This window comes from Trifolium pratense, linkage group LG5 (assembly GCF_020283565.1).
Source record: "Trifolium pratense cultivar HEN17-A07 linkage group LG5, ARS_RC_1.1, whole genome shotgun sequence".
Classification (NCBI taxonomy): domain Eukaryota; kingdom Viridiplantae; phylum Streptophyta; class Magnoliopsida; order Fabales; family Fabaceae; genus Trifolium; species Trifolium pratense.
This window is the reverse complement of record NC_060063.1, coordinates 41,652,347-41,670,037: the sequence shown is the minus strand read 5'-3', so window position 1 is coordinate 41,670,037 and position 17,691 is coordinate 41,652,347. Positions and strand designations below refer to the sequence as shown.

The 17,691-nt window shown below is 31.8% G+C and overlaps 2 protein-coding genes across 2 annotated transcripts; one reads left to right on the top strand and one right to left on the bottom strand.

The window, feature by feature from the left end:
* LOC123887551 (probable complex I intermediate-associated protein 30) lies at positions 1-4,033 on the bottom strand. Its single transcript, XM_045936882.1, has 6 exons — positions 3,677-4,033; positions 3,480-3,593; positions 3,214-3,359; positions 2,570-2,650; positions 2,367-2,465; positions 1-330 (listed from the first exon to the last, which is right to left on the bottom strand). The coding sequence occupies exons 1-6, from the start codon at positions 3,726-3,728 to the stop codon at positions 142-144; spliced, it is 681 nt and encodes a 226-aa protein (XP_045792838.1). The 5' UTR covers positions 3,729-4,033; the 3' UTR covers positions 1-141.
* A 2,000-nt stretch (positions 4,034-6,033) lies between these two features.
* LOC123886686 (auxin-responsive protein SAUR40-like) lies at positions 6,034-6,366 on the top strand. Its single transcript, XM_045935980.1, has one exon. It carries the CDS (start codon positions 6,034-6,036, stop codon positions 6,364-6,366), a length of 333 nt encoding a protein of 110 aa, XP_045791936.1.
* The last annotated feature ends 11,325 nt before the right edge of the window (positions 6,367-17,691 follow it).

Below are 17,691 nucleotides of genomic sequence, written 5' to 3'. Positions count from 1 at the left end.
TTGGAAATGGAATAACTTCAAATATATTTTTCATTTATGAATCTTAAATAGATACATTATTATTACAAAACATGGTAAAAATTAATTGCCCTAAAAGAAGAGGAAAATTCTTGAATTTTATCTGCAACAACCTATACTACTTCATTGTGTTCTTATTGCTTTGATCCAATCAAGTTCAAGTCTGAAATCACCTGGTCCGGATTTAGCACCTGGAACACCACCCTCCGCATTGACAGAAAGAGACATGCCAAGAACACGGGATGGATTCATTTCAATTTCTTCATCTATAACATTCCCTCTCCAAGTAGGTAGATATCGAGCTAGAGGAATCTGGTCAATCGATGAAATTACTAAGCACACGTCCCTTATGCCAAAGATTAAAATTTACAATAGAATAGCATGCAACTAAATGTTCAAGTATCACTACTAGAGTGTTTAATATGGGCCAATGATACCCCAATGCTTCACCTTTGTGTTCATAGAAAACCAACAAGGCACAAAACCAAGCTACAATTATTCTATCATATCTTTATGTTCTCTACTAAGTTTCAAATAGTAAAGATGGGTGCCCAGCAAGACACGGTTTACTTGCTAACAAATTGTCAAGTTGATTCTTTAATGAGTAGAAACAATGGCAGATGATGATAAACTGACTGACATAAGCAGTTCCATATATAAGCAATACAGAAATTCCCATCGGACATCGGTTCATATCCATTCTTGACCATTAGTTTACTAAATGGAAAAGTGAAGTTTAAAAAAATGTAGCATAACATGCAAAAACGACGATTTGGTACTATGTTTGCATAGCAAATTTTCAGCATTCTAGTTTAATACCATACCACACCACCAGCAAACCACCAGAGGGCATTCACAAAACTCAAGTTAAGTTCACAATTCATCACACGATTCACAATTCATCACACGAAAAAGTATAACAAGTTCAAAATCAATGGGCAAATTGACAAATCACAATGTTCAATATTACTAACGAGTGAAGCATGACTGGACTAGGTTCCTCTCACTGGGGCTGAATTTAGCTTAGTAGAGCTAGGTTCCAACTCATCGGAGTTGGGTTCATTTGCATTGTTGTCCTTTTGTTTTAATTGCAAACTTGCAACGATGTTGTTCTTCATGTTTTCTGGTTCATGTGACTTTGTTTAATTTGGGACTATGATGTTGAGAGTTGAGACACAATAGAACATCGTTGTTAGGATATAGAACAAAGGTAGATTAGAGTAGTTAAAGTAGTTATGAGATATTAGAGAAGTGGATTGGTTATTGGTTTAGTTAGAGTCTTGTTCATGGAAGGTGACATCTCGAGAGATAGAATTTATGAGATAGTGGATGATAACATTTGTAACCCTTTTGGGTGGAAGAATACCCTAGAAAGACACATTTTAAGGCTCTAGGAAGCATTTGTATAAATAGGGGAATACAATGTTAGAAAGGGGTATCTTATGAATAAAGTATTCTCTATTGTGAAGAGGGAAACCCTTGGAGGAGAGATTCTCTCCTATTCTATCATATTTCTTAAATAAAGTGTTCTTTCTATTGGAATGTTAAATGCGTCTATGTAGTCGAGTGTTATAACTATAAGATTAATGTTTTGTGCACTATGAAGCCGTATCATTCAATTGTTGCATTTGTGCATTTTAAAAATCACTATCATTTTAGGCATGTAAAGTACCCACTAAATTGTAGACCTGTTCAATCGCCCTCAAACTCCTGATTCTATGTGAGTCTATCTAGGTTTACATGCAAACAATTTGTAAGTGAGTTAACCTGATTTAGGACCCATTTGGATTTAGCTTATTTTTGAGCTTATGAAAATAGCTTATGCAAACAAATAAACTTTTATGTTAATTTATAAGTTTTCACTAACAAAAATTGTATCTTTATAAGTTGTTTTCTCATAAACTACCTTGAAAAACTTATTTATTTGTATAAGCTGTTTCACATAAGGTCAAAAATAAGTCAATCCAAACGGGCCCTTAACCAAATACGTTAAACTTTTGAGAGAGTTGGTTCATAACAAGCGTGTATTAATGCTAAACAAGACACTATTTCTAGTCACTAGAGCATTTGTAAAACATTGCAGTGGTAGGGAAAGTCTTCGAAAGAAAAGTGGATTGAAAGTTACAAGAGCAACGTGCATGGGCTTTCAATGCACCTTATTGAGTCCTTATTCCCAAAGTAAAACCACGTCAAGTAAGATAGCCTATATCTATGGCAGGAAAAAACACTCACAGGTAGCAGATAATTATACTTCCTACAAAATAGCAGGTTATCACAACTCAAACAGAATGCCTAGTCGGACATATCAATCATTAGATTGTAAGCAGTGAGACAGAAATGGGACTTACCTTTGCAATGTACCAGTTATCTTTGGGGACATAAATAAAGGATTGCCATGAGTTATCCTCCATTTGTCCAGGTGAATTAACCCAATTCTCGGTATAGATCTGCACCATTATCAAATTACTACCAAAGTACCAATAAATGAAACTTATGACCATCTAATTGCCTGTGATAACATTTTGGCATTGGAGAAGGAAAGCACACTCACAGTAGATATATAACTTCTGCCATCTCCTTTAAGTTTCATAGCAATAGTATCATATGAATCCAAGTCAATGAAGCCATCAAACTACAAAAACACAGAATTGCGGAAAGGCAACTTAACTTAGGCCTTGTTTGGATATATCATATATAGACTCTGTTTGAATAAACAACTTAATTAAGCACTTATCATATAAATGTTTAGGCATAAGTTATTTCTACAACAAAAGATAAGATAAAGTCAAACTATAACCAAAAGTTATTTTCATAAGTTCCCCCAAACGTTCTTATAAGTGCTTATGCCACTGAATAAACTCAAATAAGTCAATCCATACAGGCTCATACTGCTTAACTAAATAAGCGCTTATGTATAAACTATTCTATGATAAAAGATAATATGGAAATAAGCTGAAAATAGTTATTTTCATAAACTATCAGAGTTTATGGAAATAAGCTGAAAATAGTTTACGAATATGTCATAAGTTATTTCCATTAACTCTTTGAAATAGTCTCAAAGTGTTAATGTCAAAAGATAAGCTCAAATAAGTCAATCCAAACAGACCCAACATAAAAACGAGAATCACGCATCGATCACACAATTCAATCCAATCTGGACTACCAATCAATGTTACCATTGAACAAAACACCAACCTTTTTAGAGCGCATTCCACAAAAACCACCTCTACTAATATTCCATTTAGCACCTTGAGTAACCTCAAGAGAAAGATTCCCAGAGAAAATTCCAGTACTTGCACCATTTTCAGATTCAGGTATCTGCAGAGATGCAGATGATAAACCTGAATAACAAAAAAAAAATAAAAAAATTGATTAAAAACCCTAAAATTAAATTAACCAAAGTTACAAACTTTATTAACACAAAATAATTTGGTAGTAATTAGGAAGAAATAATAATGTACCTCCAAATTCAGAATCAGAATATAAATGCCATTTCTTTATTTCTTGCTTGGAATTGAAGTTGAATATATATTTTTCAGGTGGTGGCATCAAATCATCAAAACTACCAGATAAAGCTTTTGAAACCAATGCATAAAGTTAGAGAAAGATCAAATAATGAATCAAATTGTTCAAAGCATGAATATTGGAAAATGAATACCTTTCTTAGTAGCATCCATTGATGATTGGAACAGTCTCCTTAATCTCGACATATCTCTCTTTCTCTCTCTACACACTCCTCTCTCTCTCTCTCTCTCTCTAAACCGAGCTTCCTCTCACCGCCACCAGAGCAGGCGGTGACAGCTTCAGCCATCAACCATGTCTGTAAATGGGCTTTCTTCTTTTGGGCTTCATATTTGCTTGGCCCAAATTTATAATTATCCATTGAATTTTGATAATTATACCCCCATTTTAACAAATAGAAGAAAAGAGAAGAAAAAAAAGGTAGAAGAAGACATCTTAAGCTCTGTTTGATGAAATTAAGATGTAAGCTTAGCTAAAAAGTTAGCTTATAGTTGATAGCTAATGTAAAAAGTTGGAGGTGTAATATAGTGGTGCACACATTTTGACTCTATTTAGTAAAAAATAGCACATAACGGATAAATTAGTTTATAGCAGATGAACTTATAGTGAATAGTTTATAAGTTATCTTTTAACTTATGGCGAATAAACTAGCTGATTGAATTTATAGTGTTTGGTAAAATTAGAGGTTGAACTACTTTATAAATATGAAATGACAAAAAATATATGTTTAATTAATATTTAATTTTTTTTAAGTAAGATGACAAAGTAAAATTGGAAGGAAAAAAAAACTATAAGCTACTTGAAATAGCGTTTGAAAAATAAGCTATAAACTAGTAAAATAAGCTATAAATTCTTTTTTAAAAACGTTTATCAAACATATCTTTTTTGGTCATATCAACTTATAAGTTATAAACTATAAACTTAAAATCTGACCTTACCAACTAAGCTTAAAAATATATTGTATTACGAAGAAAAATGAATTTACCAAAACTCTTCTCTCAAATTCTTCTATTTTTTTCCTTTGGAATTCACCCGCCCTTCAAACTCGCAAACAAAGCCTAAGGAGAAATATATCCATTTGTGCTCCTAAATTAATTTTTTTATTTCCAATTATACATCTCCATTAAAAAAAAATTACAGACCAAGACTAATCTTTTCTTTCATGTGAATCAGATATCTTCTGTACACAACTTGAGCGACTAATTTTTTATTAATTAGAATATAATTTTTAGAAATCTTAATAAAGTAATAGTTAAGCATTTGTTCTTGTTGTTCTCTTGACTGCTTATACACATGTAGCCATAGGAGATTCCAGAATTAAATATTCCTATATTTATTTTCTAATGATGACAAAATTCCAGTCTTTTGCCAACTAGATAGATTATATGCTCAATTAGCATATGAACAAATAGTAATAATAGGATAAACAACATAAGTAATTTTGTGTGTGAATATGAATATAATAGAAAACAGAAGCATTTGATTATACTACGGTATGTAAAATAAGTAATTTAGATTGAAAAAGTTCTAAAGTTAATTCAATGGGTTTGTCAAGTAAAATATTAATATAATATAATTTTCTTAAATAAACTTCTATATTTTAAATAAGTAAAAAATATATATCATTTGTTCACTTTGATTTGACTTAATTATATAATATCATACTAATCGTTAGTTGGTTCAGTCGTGATTGATGCTGAATTTAGTAGGGAGGACCATAATTCAATATACCGTAACTACGATCGATGGAAGACTGAAACCACTTGATGCTAAAACTTACCCCGAACCAAATGGTGGTGTAAACAAAAAAAATGGAAACTCATTCAATTTTGTTGTTATATTTGTGATTTTTTTTTCTTCTAATATTCCCACATAAAAATATATATACAAGATTTTATTTTTGTTGACATGAGTAAAAAAATTTCTCGTTAAACAAAAAAATTTAAGTGAGTTGAGTTTCGAAGACTCAATAAATTAGGACAGACCTTAGCTAGTACTGCTAATAAAATATTTAAGATCGTTCACTTAAAGTTTCACACCGACAACAACAAATATTTTATTTATTTTTTGATAATTACAAACACGAAATTTTAACACAAACACTGTTGCAAATAAAAATTAATTGGAAAGTCTTCATAAAATCCTAAATTAATTGATTTTTTTTTTTACAAAGATCATTTAAAAATTTAACCAAGCTGTAAATGGATAATTTAATATAAAATAAATCGTGCATGGCTAAGCTAACATTGTTGTTACGGCATCCAACTTTGTCTAGGGCAATTGTACAAGGAACAAACACATCATTATCAATTTCATCGTCGCAGTCAAAACAAATTTTCTTTCACAAATCAACATTAATTTAAGGGACATGAACATGGAATATTTCAAGTACATCATCAAGTACCTCAAAGGGCTACTATTTAAGAAACAATTGTCTCAAAGAATCTATATATCATTCCATAGAAAATAAACTAAGGGTATATCATTTTTGCAATGGGAGCTAGAGAAAGCAAATTAAGGAAATGGATTAGTGGTGGAAATGGTCACTACAAACGTATACAAGGTCCTATGTTGTTGGCACCAAAAGGTTATGTTCCAATATGTGTTGGAACAAATGAAGACACTTGTAGGAGATTTATGGTTCACACAAGAGCACTTGGTGATGCATTTTTTTGTGAATTGTTGGGTAAGTCTGAGGAGGTATATGGGTTTAGTAATGAAGGGGTTTTGAGGATTCCATTTGAACCACAAGATTTTGAGGAGTGGTTTATTGGAAGGTCCAACACAAAGATTAAAATTAAGAAGAGAATGGTAATACCAACTTGATTATTAGAGATAGCATATAATTTTTATATGCCAAAACTTTTGTTATAAATCGAAGTTATAACCACTCTTTTTTCATTTTGCATTGTTCTGAATCTTTTCAGTTCATCGAAAAATATTTTTTAGTAGTGTAAATTTTATCGGAAGATATTTCTAAGTAGTATATATTTTTCCTATGTGAACAATACAACGGGAGAAGGGCATCCACCTTAATTGAACATTTCTAGGTTGATGGGCTTGCAACTTGTGGATATAAATTTTTTGGTGTATATTATAATATAATATAATATTTATTTATTTTTCAATAGTACTTTGATGGAGGTTTGCACATTACTGAAGTTGCATTCTGAAATTCTGGTACACAATAGATAAGTGTTGTCCACGATGTGCAGACACTTGTCGTAACACTTGTCTTAGCAGTAAGAACAATAAAACAGAGCATTAAAAACATATACTGAAAAGCATAAACGACACACATAATTGTTAACCCAGTTCAGCCTAACAGCCTAATCTGGGGGATACCAATCCAGGAGGAAATTCACTATCAGCAGTATTAATTCAGAGCTAAACTCCCCCGTTTACAACTCCTCACTTAATCCTTACCCAATGACACTTCTACCTAGAAACTCCTAGATATGAGACCCCGTCTCACTCCCCTCAACCTTACAACCAGTAAGGATTTCAATAACAACAGAATGGAGACACTCTCCTTGACAAAGATGAAGTCGACACACTTCAATAACATCACCACCTAGCCAACGACTAAGTTCACAATTTGGAGTTGCTTAAAAGCTTCCTCCAAGTACAATTCTCAACTCATTACCTACAGGTTTCTGAGTGAGGACATAGTGACCATCTCACAACCCGAGTGGTTCACTTTACACCAACTCTCCTAGAGAGTGGCTTAAAGACACGAAACCCTTAAAAGACTACATCTTTGATATTCTATTTTAGCTTCAAGTTTCAGTGTATAAAATAGGGTTAGCAGCACCCTTTAAATAGCAGAGCCTCGTGGGCTTTTCACAATGATCCAGCTCCAAAAAATCTTCTAGATGCAAAATATATATTTTTACCAAATCTTTCTTTGCATCAAATATTCCTCCCATAAATATATTTGTTGTAAATATATTTTAAAATTAAATCTTCTAATCTTCTTGAAGCACAAAGATTTATTTGAAATAAATCTTTTATATTTTCTGCAGCAATCTTCACAAGATATATTTTTGAAACAAATATTATATTTTCTAAAAGTTATTTTATTCCTTTAGAAAATAGAACTAGGGTTCAGCTGTAACACCCAAACCCGTTATTTAATTAACTCTGCCTTTATAAAATCTTTTTCGAAAATACGCAGCGGAAAAATTGAAAATCTGATTATAAAGCGCTGGTTTGAATATCACAAAATACAAAATCCTCCGCATCAACACGATGCGTTATAAGTTATACAAAACCAATACTTTTCACCAAGAATAATTCTTATATGAAAACGTAAGCAATTACAGAGTAATTTTCTAAAGGAATTTATATATATATGTACAAAACCCCTTTTCTCCCCGTGTCACAATCAGAGCGGAGCTTCACCACGCTACTCGGACAAGCTAACATATAACCTGTCAATCTGGATATCTGAACCCCCAAAGGTCCAGCAATTAACACAAAGCAGAGAGTTAGAAAACATAATTGCATATCATACGAGTATAAGAAAGGCCTTACACTTTCGAACTATCATACATATTCTAACTCACGCCATAACGTCGCACTAAACAGTTATCAATTAATAAAGTTTAACACAATTCAACCAGATAATGTCACATACCATTTATCAAATATATGCACATTTACCCTAATGTATCTAATGCCAATCAATTCACTGTCATGCCATCCCTAGACATGACTAAATGCATGTGGTACCAAAGCGTCTCACCAACGGTGGACCAAGAACAGTTTTATATCTTGCTGGATATGTCGGAACTTACCGAACCATCTTATCTCCCTTGGATAAGCCAACACAGTTTTATATCCTGTTGGATAACAGCTCTGGACTCATGGATTCATCTAATCCGATCCTCGGCTTCATTATGGACACATAATCCATTTCCAACTCCCCAAAGTTGTTCACCTCATGTCCTAGGAGTTTACTACTCATTTTAGGATCAAAAACATTTACTTATCATTGAGTAAATCTCTCACAAAACCCATAAGAAAATAGAGTGGAAAGAGTTTGGGAATGGAGGAATCGACATCCTCCCCTCTTTCGAATCACTCACGAATATGTAATCTAACTCTCGTACCTTAGCTCGACGAATCCACAAGCTTGCTCTTCTCTTTCTCTTTGGCTCTTGCCCTAGCTCTCAATCTTCCTTTCTCATGAAACATAAATTATGAGACTATTCATGGTTGACTTGCTACTTATAGCTCTCTCTATTCTCATGGATCAAAGCCCAATTGGCTAAGCCCAATAACCACTTACACGCCCCAAGGCCCAATCAACATAACTTCTCGCTCATTAACTTACGTTCTCGCTAAATGATTATTCGCCGCTTAATAATTTAATTATAAATCACGCCCTCGCGTAATAAAATAATTAAATAACGAATACTAAATTTTGGGTCGTTACAATTCTCCCCCACTCAAAAATATTTTCGCCCTCGAAAATTGCTCGACTAAGAACAACCCCGGATAAAACTCTCATCCAACTCCCTAATTCCCAACTACAATCTAACCAACGGGTTTCCTCATACTACCTTAACCAAAACATACAAAACACTTCATGCAAATTCGCCCATGATGGCGGCAAAGCAATCCTATACGTCACTTTTGTAACACCCAAACCCGTTATTTAATTAACTCTGCCTTTATAAAATCTTTTTTGAAAATACGCAGCGGAAAAATTGAAAATCTGATTATAAAGCGCTGGTTTGAATATCACAAAATACAAAATCCTCCGCATCAACACGATGCGTTATAAGTTATACAAAACCAATACTTTTCACCAAGAATAATTCTTATATGAAAACGTAAGCAATTACAGAGTAATTTTCTAAAGGAATTTATATATATATATATATATATATATGTACAAAACCCCTTTTCTCCCCGTGTCACAATCAGAGCGGAGCTTCACCACGCTACTCGGACAAGCTAACATATAACCTGTCAATCTGGATATCTGAACCCCCAAAGGTCCAGCAATTAACACAAAGCAGAGAGTTAGAAAACATAATCGCATATCATACGAGTATAAGAAAGGCCTTACACTTTCGAACTATCATACATATTCTAACTCACGCCATAACGTCGCACTAAACAGTTATCAATTAATAAAGTTTAACACAATTCAACCAGATAATGTCACATACCATTTATCAAATATATGCACATTTACCCTAATGTATCTAATGCCAATCAATTCACTGTCATGCCATCCCTAGACATGACTAAATGCATGTGGTACCAAGGCGTCTCACCAACGGTGGACCAAGAACAGTTTTATATCTTGCTGGATATGTCGGAACTTACCGAACCATCTTATCTCCCTTGGATAAGCCAACACAGTTTTATATCCTGTTGGATAGCAGCTCTGGACTCATGGATTCATCTAATCCGATCCTCGGCTTCATTATGGACACATAATCCATTTCCAACTCCCCAAAGTTGTTCACCTCATGTCCTAGGAGTTTACTACTCATTTTAGGATCAAAAACATTTACTTATCATTGAGTAAATCTCTCACAAAACCCATAAGAAAATAGAGTGGAAAGAGTTTGGGAATGGAGGAATCGACATCCTCCCCTCTTTCGAATCACTCACGAATATGTAATCTAACTCTCGTACCTTAGCTCGACGAATCCACAAGCTTGCTCTTCTCTTTCTCTTTGGCTCTTGCCCTAGCTCTCAATCTTCCTTTCTCATGAAACATAAATTATGAGACTATTCATGGTTGACTTGCTACTTATAGCTCTCTCTATTCTCATGGATCAAAGCCCAATTGGCTAAGCCCAATAACCACTTACACGCCCCAAGGCCCAATCAACATAACTTCTCGCTCATTAACTTACGTTCTCGCTAAATGATTATTCGCCGCTTAATAATTTAATTATAAATCACGCCCTCGCGTAATAAAATAATTAAATAACGAATACTAAATTTTGGGTCGTTACATCAGCTGCCTTCTGAAACACATTGATCACGTGCGCCTTGTTGAGTAAGAAACCACGAAACAATTCTTCAATCAAATCTTCGAAAGATTGAGTAGAAAATAAAAACGCTAGCTGGCGCGAACAATCAGACATACAAGTGTTGTTACATCTGTCGCAACACTTGGCGTAAGCACATATGTCTCAACACTTGGCTAAAAGATGTTTTTGCAAAATGTAGCCAACATACAAAAACCCAACACATTCTATTTAATAGCAAAAACACTATTACTAATGAAATTTTTTAGTAGTGGGAGATATTTTAGTAGTTAAATTTTTTTTCATGTCCCTTTGTTTATCAGGAGATATTTTTTAGTAGTGGAAATTTTATCGATATATTTTTCGATAGTATTTTTTCTAGTTAAACAACACATTAATGGAGGTGAAGAGCAACCATCAAGAAGTGATTAAAAAGGGCCCAACATTCTTCCAACATAGAAATAACTGATTTTCATGCATCATTTATTTAAATATATATATTTAAGATAATTAATACACATAAATGAAAGACGAAGTACGCTGCGCCGTTAACCCTTTTTGAATTACAACACAAAACCATTCATTTTAAACATAACATCGTTATGCATGACTAGTTAAGATGTCAAAAGTGTCAAACACAATTTTTAAAAAATAACATAGACATTTTTCAATATGCTCATTAATTTAAATTTGTCTAATTTGTTTTAGTATTGTTCTAAGATATTATCTGATTTAATGCATGCTCTTCCAATAATTTGTCTTTAGTTAAAAAGTATCATAAATGTGTCAAGTAGTTTAAGTATTTATAAATGGAAAATGCTAAACAGTGTCCCGGGGACACTGGTTAAGCATTTAAAAATAGAAATTCTGTCTTAAAATGCGTGCATTTAATTCCTAAAAAGTATCAAAAGTTATCTTTTCAACATTAATTTTATTTTTTATTTCTTTTTTTAGTATGCTTAACAAGTGCCCCGGAGGCACTGTTTAGCATGACTCTTTATAAATTGCTATTAATTCGATTTTTAAACAATATTGGAAGACTTTTCTATAGTATACCATTACAACAAAGATTAAGTTAAAGAATTATACTATTAAATAAAATAAAGTAAAAGCAATGAAATTAAAATAACTAGAGATGTATAATTAAGATTCTTTCTTGGGTCCTACGGCCATATGAAATTGATGTTCATGCACTAGAATATACAAATATTTGCTAGTAGACAATAAGCATTTCTTTTAGATAGCTAATGAAGAGATAAGGCCTCACATATTGTTAGTAATAATGGAAAAAAGTGGAAGAAAAATAAGAAAGCGATAGACACTGTATATTCTCCAATGTTTTTGTTTCTATCTATGTAGAAAGAAACAGCTGGCTAACAACTAGTTGAACCCTTCCAACATCTTCTTCTATGTTATGTAGTGATATAAGTTGCGCACCTATGTCCTGAGAGTTTAATTCTGTTGATAGAAATATCACACTATAGTGCAGTAGCTGGGAGTTCGAACCTCAGACACTTCACTTATTCACATTTAAGAAATTAAGTTGGATTTTCTAGCCACTAGGCTACTGACAAAAAAAAAGGGCACACCTATATCTTTAGAGATCTAAAATAATTTTTATTGAGATGTTTTAAATTTTTTTTTCAAATATTAATAAAACAAAAGTTTCTAAAAGATGAAATAAATAATTAAATTGTTGAATCCAAAATTTGAACTCCTGTCCCAGAAAATATGAAGCATAATGAGGTTAGTAAAGTTTGACAAGTATTATAAAGTGATATTTTTTTTATTTAAAAAATATTAACTATGGAAGTTTCAAAATAACTTTTCTATATTGATTTCTTTAACTAATACTTCGATGATTCTATTTAACATTTTTCATATTATTTTGTATATTATATTATATACAAACAAAAGATTACGTATGGTCTTCTGATCCCACTTCCTATCAACTCATACACAACTAGCTAGTAAGCTCAAATCTGACTCGTTAAATTTATCAACTCAACCTTTCCTGTCGATGCTGTGGGCTCAAAATTCTTAGATCATGCTAACCATAGAGAGAGAGATGTAATTGAATTTATGTATGTAAAAATTCTTAGATCATGCACAAATTTCCTAGGTTTTAGCTAAATTTATTTCTACAACTATCTCCATAGAGAGAGATGTAATTGAATTTATGTATGTAAAAAGTAAAAATGATATATAAACTTTTTTCCAAAACCTCATTTTTATTTATATATTTTACTATATCATCCCTACAAAATTTTCACCGTTTGAGTCTACCAAACATTTTATACACACAAAAATGTTGATATTTCAAATGTCTGTTGAGTCTCACATTGAATAAAACGTGAGTGTTAAACAATTTATAAGTGAGAGACCCATAAACATAATGTATTAAGGTTTTAGGTTAAGATGTGGTGTTCAACTCACTTGTGTACTTGTTTAAGGTTCAATGTAATAATCCCTGGACCACTCTTGTCCTAACAAGAAGTCAGAATCAAACACTTAACTATCCGTTAAGGGTTCAAACTTTTTACACTTAAACTCATTTTAAAACATTTTGGTATTATGGTTTGGATTCTGGTCCATGCATATTACAATGTAGGGCCCATCTCATGTTTTTAAAGATAACATGCAAATGTTTAAAATGACCTCTTAGTAAAAAAAAAAAAAAAAAAGAATTTTCTAGAAATTTTTTCATCTTAGTAATAATAAAAATACAGAATGGGATTGTGTGGTATCGTCTCTATCATGTTTGATGTTTCCTTATTTTTTAGTCACTTTTCCTTCTTTTTTTACAGTAAGTTTTGTTTCCTAAATCCTTTCCATCTTTTCTTTACCTTCTTTTTTAATTCAGAGATTGGACCTTTGCATTTTGCCGTAACATATTATGTTTTGTACCCTTCCCAATTTATTGATACTACTATATTCTTCTGTAAAAAAAAATTGAGGCCCTCATTTTTTGGAAATCTATTATCATAACTTATGTTGCACATGTATCTGAGTCAGATCTGAATATATAATGTTTCTATCGACTAAATTATTCTTACGCGGATGGAGGAAGATGTATAAAACAGTGGGTGATGCCCCTGGTATATATATGGAAATAAGAGATACTGTAGTACTAGGTTGGTTTACAGTTGTGAAGTGATTTAAGTTCAATGAATTCGTGAATATTGCATTTACAGGCTATATATATTGAATATCATCATCGATTGCAAAGTACTAGTGGGGTTGCATACTTAATTTGGTCTCCATTGAAAAGTACTAGGTGATTAAGGGACAAATTTATTGACTCGTGCAGTGGAATCATTTCTGGTCTAGCTGATCTGTTGTTGTGGATACTTGTAAACCGTTTAATCCGATGACTCAACCCAATCCGTATATTAATTAATTATTAGAATTGTTTAAGTGAAGATTCAAAAATGTTTAACGGTGTAATTTGTTGCATGTCTTTCTTTCATTCATGTATAATTATCTTGGATATATCTCAAAAGAAAAATGAAATAAAAATTAAGGCCGGCAAAGCGTGATCGGATAAAAATTAAAACTGTAAATAAGAAAATTTAAAAGAAAGATAGAATTAAAAAAACAATTACACTAAAACTTGGTGCGACATATCATTAGACTAAGAACAATCGCACAAGTGATTTTTAATACCACATCTTCACTCAGATTTTAAACATTAGATTTATGAGTCCTCTCAGTTGTTTAGCATCAACTCTTATGATCAATGTGAAACATAATTCACACTTAATTATCTTGATTAACTCAACAATATTAATTATGGACAAAAACTTCGAAGTTTTAACAAATGCTAAACAATGATCCCGTGGCTCTAGTTAGCATACTAATAAAGAAATTTTATCGTAAAACTTGAGCATTCAATAACTTATGTTGGGTCATCACGAGGGGGCAGCCAGGGGGATCATCCACATTGGGCTTAAAAATAATTTCACGGGTGAATTGGACACCACACATTAACCCAAAACCTTAAGGTGTTAGGTTTTTGGGTCATCTCACTTATAAAGTATTCAACCTCTATTTTTCTAAGCAATGTGAGACTTAACTACATACTCACACTTGCCACAACACCTTAAACATTTAAAAAGTTGTCTTTTTAACACAAACTTTATCTTTCATTTCATTTTTTGGTATACTTAACTAGTGTACGGGGACATTGTTTAGTGTGACCTTTTTCATTTAATATATTTCATTATATGGTACTCCTTTAGTGGCTTTTTTACCTTTTGCTTTTATAAACAGGGGAATAATTTCAATATTTTCAAAGACAATTGTAAAATTTCTCCAATCCAACTTTGTAAAAAGAAAATTAAACACCTCCATTTTATTACTTTACATACTACTATAGCTAAAGACGCTTATGCTTGCGTGCATTCTCCTCGTTTGTTGCTAATCCCATGTTCATATTCATAAGAGTATATAGAAGAATATAGTATTGGATTTTGAAGTACAATTGAGCAACACAATTCCAGACTCCAAGCAATTATATAGTCAAATATATCTCCTTGATGATAAAAGGAAGTATTTGATCGATCCAATTGGATGTATAAGATCTTGTGGACAATATCAATTAATGGTTGAGCTAAGCAATAATTATCGTCAATGTATATGCAATGGAAACCTTGGAATGATGGCTATGTGAACAGAAACATAAAATACAGTTATTTGTTTCATTCTCCATCTAGCTCTTCTTAGCGAAACTAAAACACATTTTTACTAGTGCTCTGAGACACTGTTTAACATTTTTCTTAATATAATTTTTTTTTTAAGTTAGATTAGACTTAGGCTCCAATTAAAAAGATCTTAGACTTTTAACAAAAAAAGTCTAATCAAGTTTTGATAAATTGACCTACGTACATTACATATGATAGTTTCTTGCACATTTTCTTATAGTGAAGGTTACATGTGTTTGATGAGCGGTTTCACCAAAATTTCAGACATTTAGAGTTATGAGTTGAGTTTAACTCAACCTTATAAAATTGTTTTATAAGTGGAGAATTTTTTCCAGTTATAAAGATTGTTTTAGGTTATAGGACTCTTAAAACCCCCTTTACGTCCATCGCTCTATTGAACTTGTTACATAGATATAAATGGTGATTGAGTGACCTAACTGCAAAAATTTAATAGCAGATGATTCAATGGATTTTGGAGAAATTTTGATACTATTTCATAATTTTGAATTGGAATATATTGTAATTTACTACCATGGTCCGAGTATTGGTCTACCATGGTCCACATGTTATCAAACCTTGCCATTGTGTCATTGTGTGTACATAAAGCTAACACTGGTTTTGTGCTTGTCCAAGGGAAAGGATCTGAGTGAAAGAATGTTTAATTGCTCTCGATCACTATAAGTACTAGTAGAAATTAATAATCCAAAGAGTAAACATTACAATAATTTGTTAAAAACAAATGCAATTTGTTTTAAGTGCCATAATTACATTATTGACATGAATTATCCTATAATTAAGTGCCATAATTACAATATTGACATAAATTAATTAACATAAACATCAATCAGACTCACCATTACGCAATTAACAACCATAGAAGCAACTAACTAATTATCCTCTCTTTGCCCACAAGCAACCAACACTTAATCATAAGATCTTCACTATAATTCCCTCAACAATCTCGAGCATCACATGTTTAAATTTTTCTTCTCAAATTATACGCTAATTAGATTCAACTATAATTCTCGTGAATACTGTATTATTTCATATCGCGAATATTTTTTCTCGATAACAACATGACACTTCATATTTGTAATGTAGCGGACTCTATTCTTTATATCCATCCACACATGTAATGACTTTCGTGATGAATCCATGATACTTCATATCGCGACAAATAGCAACACTCTTTATCATATGAAATAAAAAATGGGTGCATCTAAAGTCGCGGTTAGTGTAGGTTATGGTGGTCTAATAAAAAATGCTTTTAGGTAATTTTTTGATATGTGGTTTATCTAATTTTTTTAGAAGTTTTAGTGTTTATGTTGCGGAAAATTATGAGGAGCTTTGGAAGGTTTAAAATTGGCTTGTGTCCATGGATTTGTGAAAGTGGAGCTTTGTGGATTCAAAAAGTGGTCAAGACACTTGAAGACAAGTTTTTTATCAAGAATTTTTTGCGTATATTGGAGCTAGATTGTAAGATTCAAATATGTCATTTTGTATGAGCAATATCCAGCTCATAATTAATTAGGTGGTCTTGCTGGAGTTTCAACTCCTTTGCATGATAAGTTGTAGTTTTTTCCTCTTTTGGATTTATGCCATCTTTTTATTTAAAAAAAAATCCTAACAAAGATCTTTAATACTAGTGTCTTAAAAAAAATAAAAATTGTACTAGTTGTGATTAAGGATCTGTTTCGATTGACTTATTTTTTAGTTTATGCGAAACAAATTATACAAATAAATAAGTTTTTATATATTATTTGCAAAAGCTATTTTTATAAGCTAAAAAATAAACCAAATCCAAACGGACCCTAAATATTGTTCGAATCTAATTTTTTTCGCTAGATTATAAATAAACTACATCTTATACTTTTTTTTTTTACTTTTTTTTTAAAATAAAGAGTTTATTGACGAAACTAACACATACTAATTATAAGAGTGATATTACATATTCGAATCTGCAATTCAGTATATCAAATATCCCACAATCTTTATAAATTTTTTCAAAAGAAATTAACCATTGTTTTTAAAGGAAAATGATCTTTGGACACTCGTACACCTAATTTACATCTTGAGAGAAAAATTGGTAATGTGATAGGAAGAATAAAAAAAGAAAGAAAACGAGATGATAAAAATGTGTTGAGGGGTTAAAGAGGTTAAAATATATGTCAAATGCATTCATGAGATCGTTAAGTTTAACGTTTATAATAGATTAATTCTTTTAATTTTTAATTACCAAATTACGCAATTATCTTTTTAATGTTCTTTTGTTACAAAAATATTTATGTGGTCGTTATCTTATCGTGCTACTGCTGATGAACATTTAGATCATAGATGCATTTAGTGTAAAATATAAGAACTAAAAAAAAAAAAAAATCATAGAACATTGAGTAAAAAAATTAAAACTCATAGCACATAATTCATGTTTAACACAAACAATGTTGACTACA

Excerpts from the sequence above, each read along its gene's own strand:
- LOC123887551 (XM_045936882.1), bottom strand. The coding sequence starts at position 3,728 with ATGTCGAGATTAAGGAGACTGTTCCAATCATCAATGGATGCTACTAAG. Across the intron at positions 3,360-3,479 it reads TTCTGATTCTGAATTTGGAG|GTTTATCATCTGCATCTCTG; the intron begins GTACATTATTAT and ends TTTGTTATTCAG. Across the intron at positions 331-2,366 it reads ATAACTGGTACATTGCAAAG|ATTCCTCTAGCTCGATATCT; the intron begins GTAAGTCCCATT and ends TCGATTGACCAG.
- LOC123886686 (XM_045935980.1), top strand. The coding sequence starts at position 6,034 with ATGGGAGCTAGAGAAAGCAAATTAAGGAAATGGATTAGTGGTGGAAAT.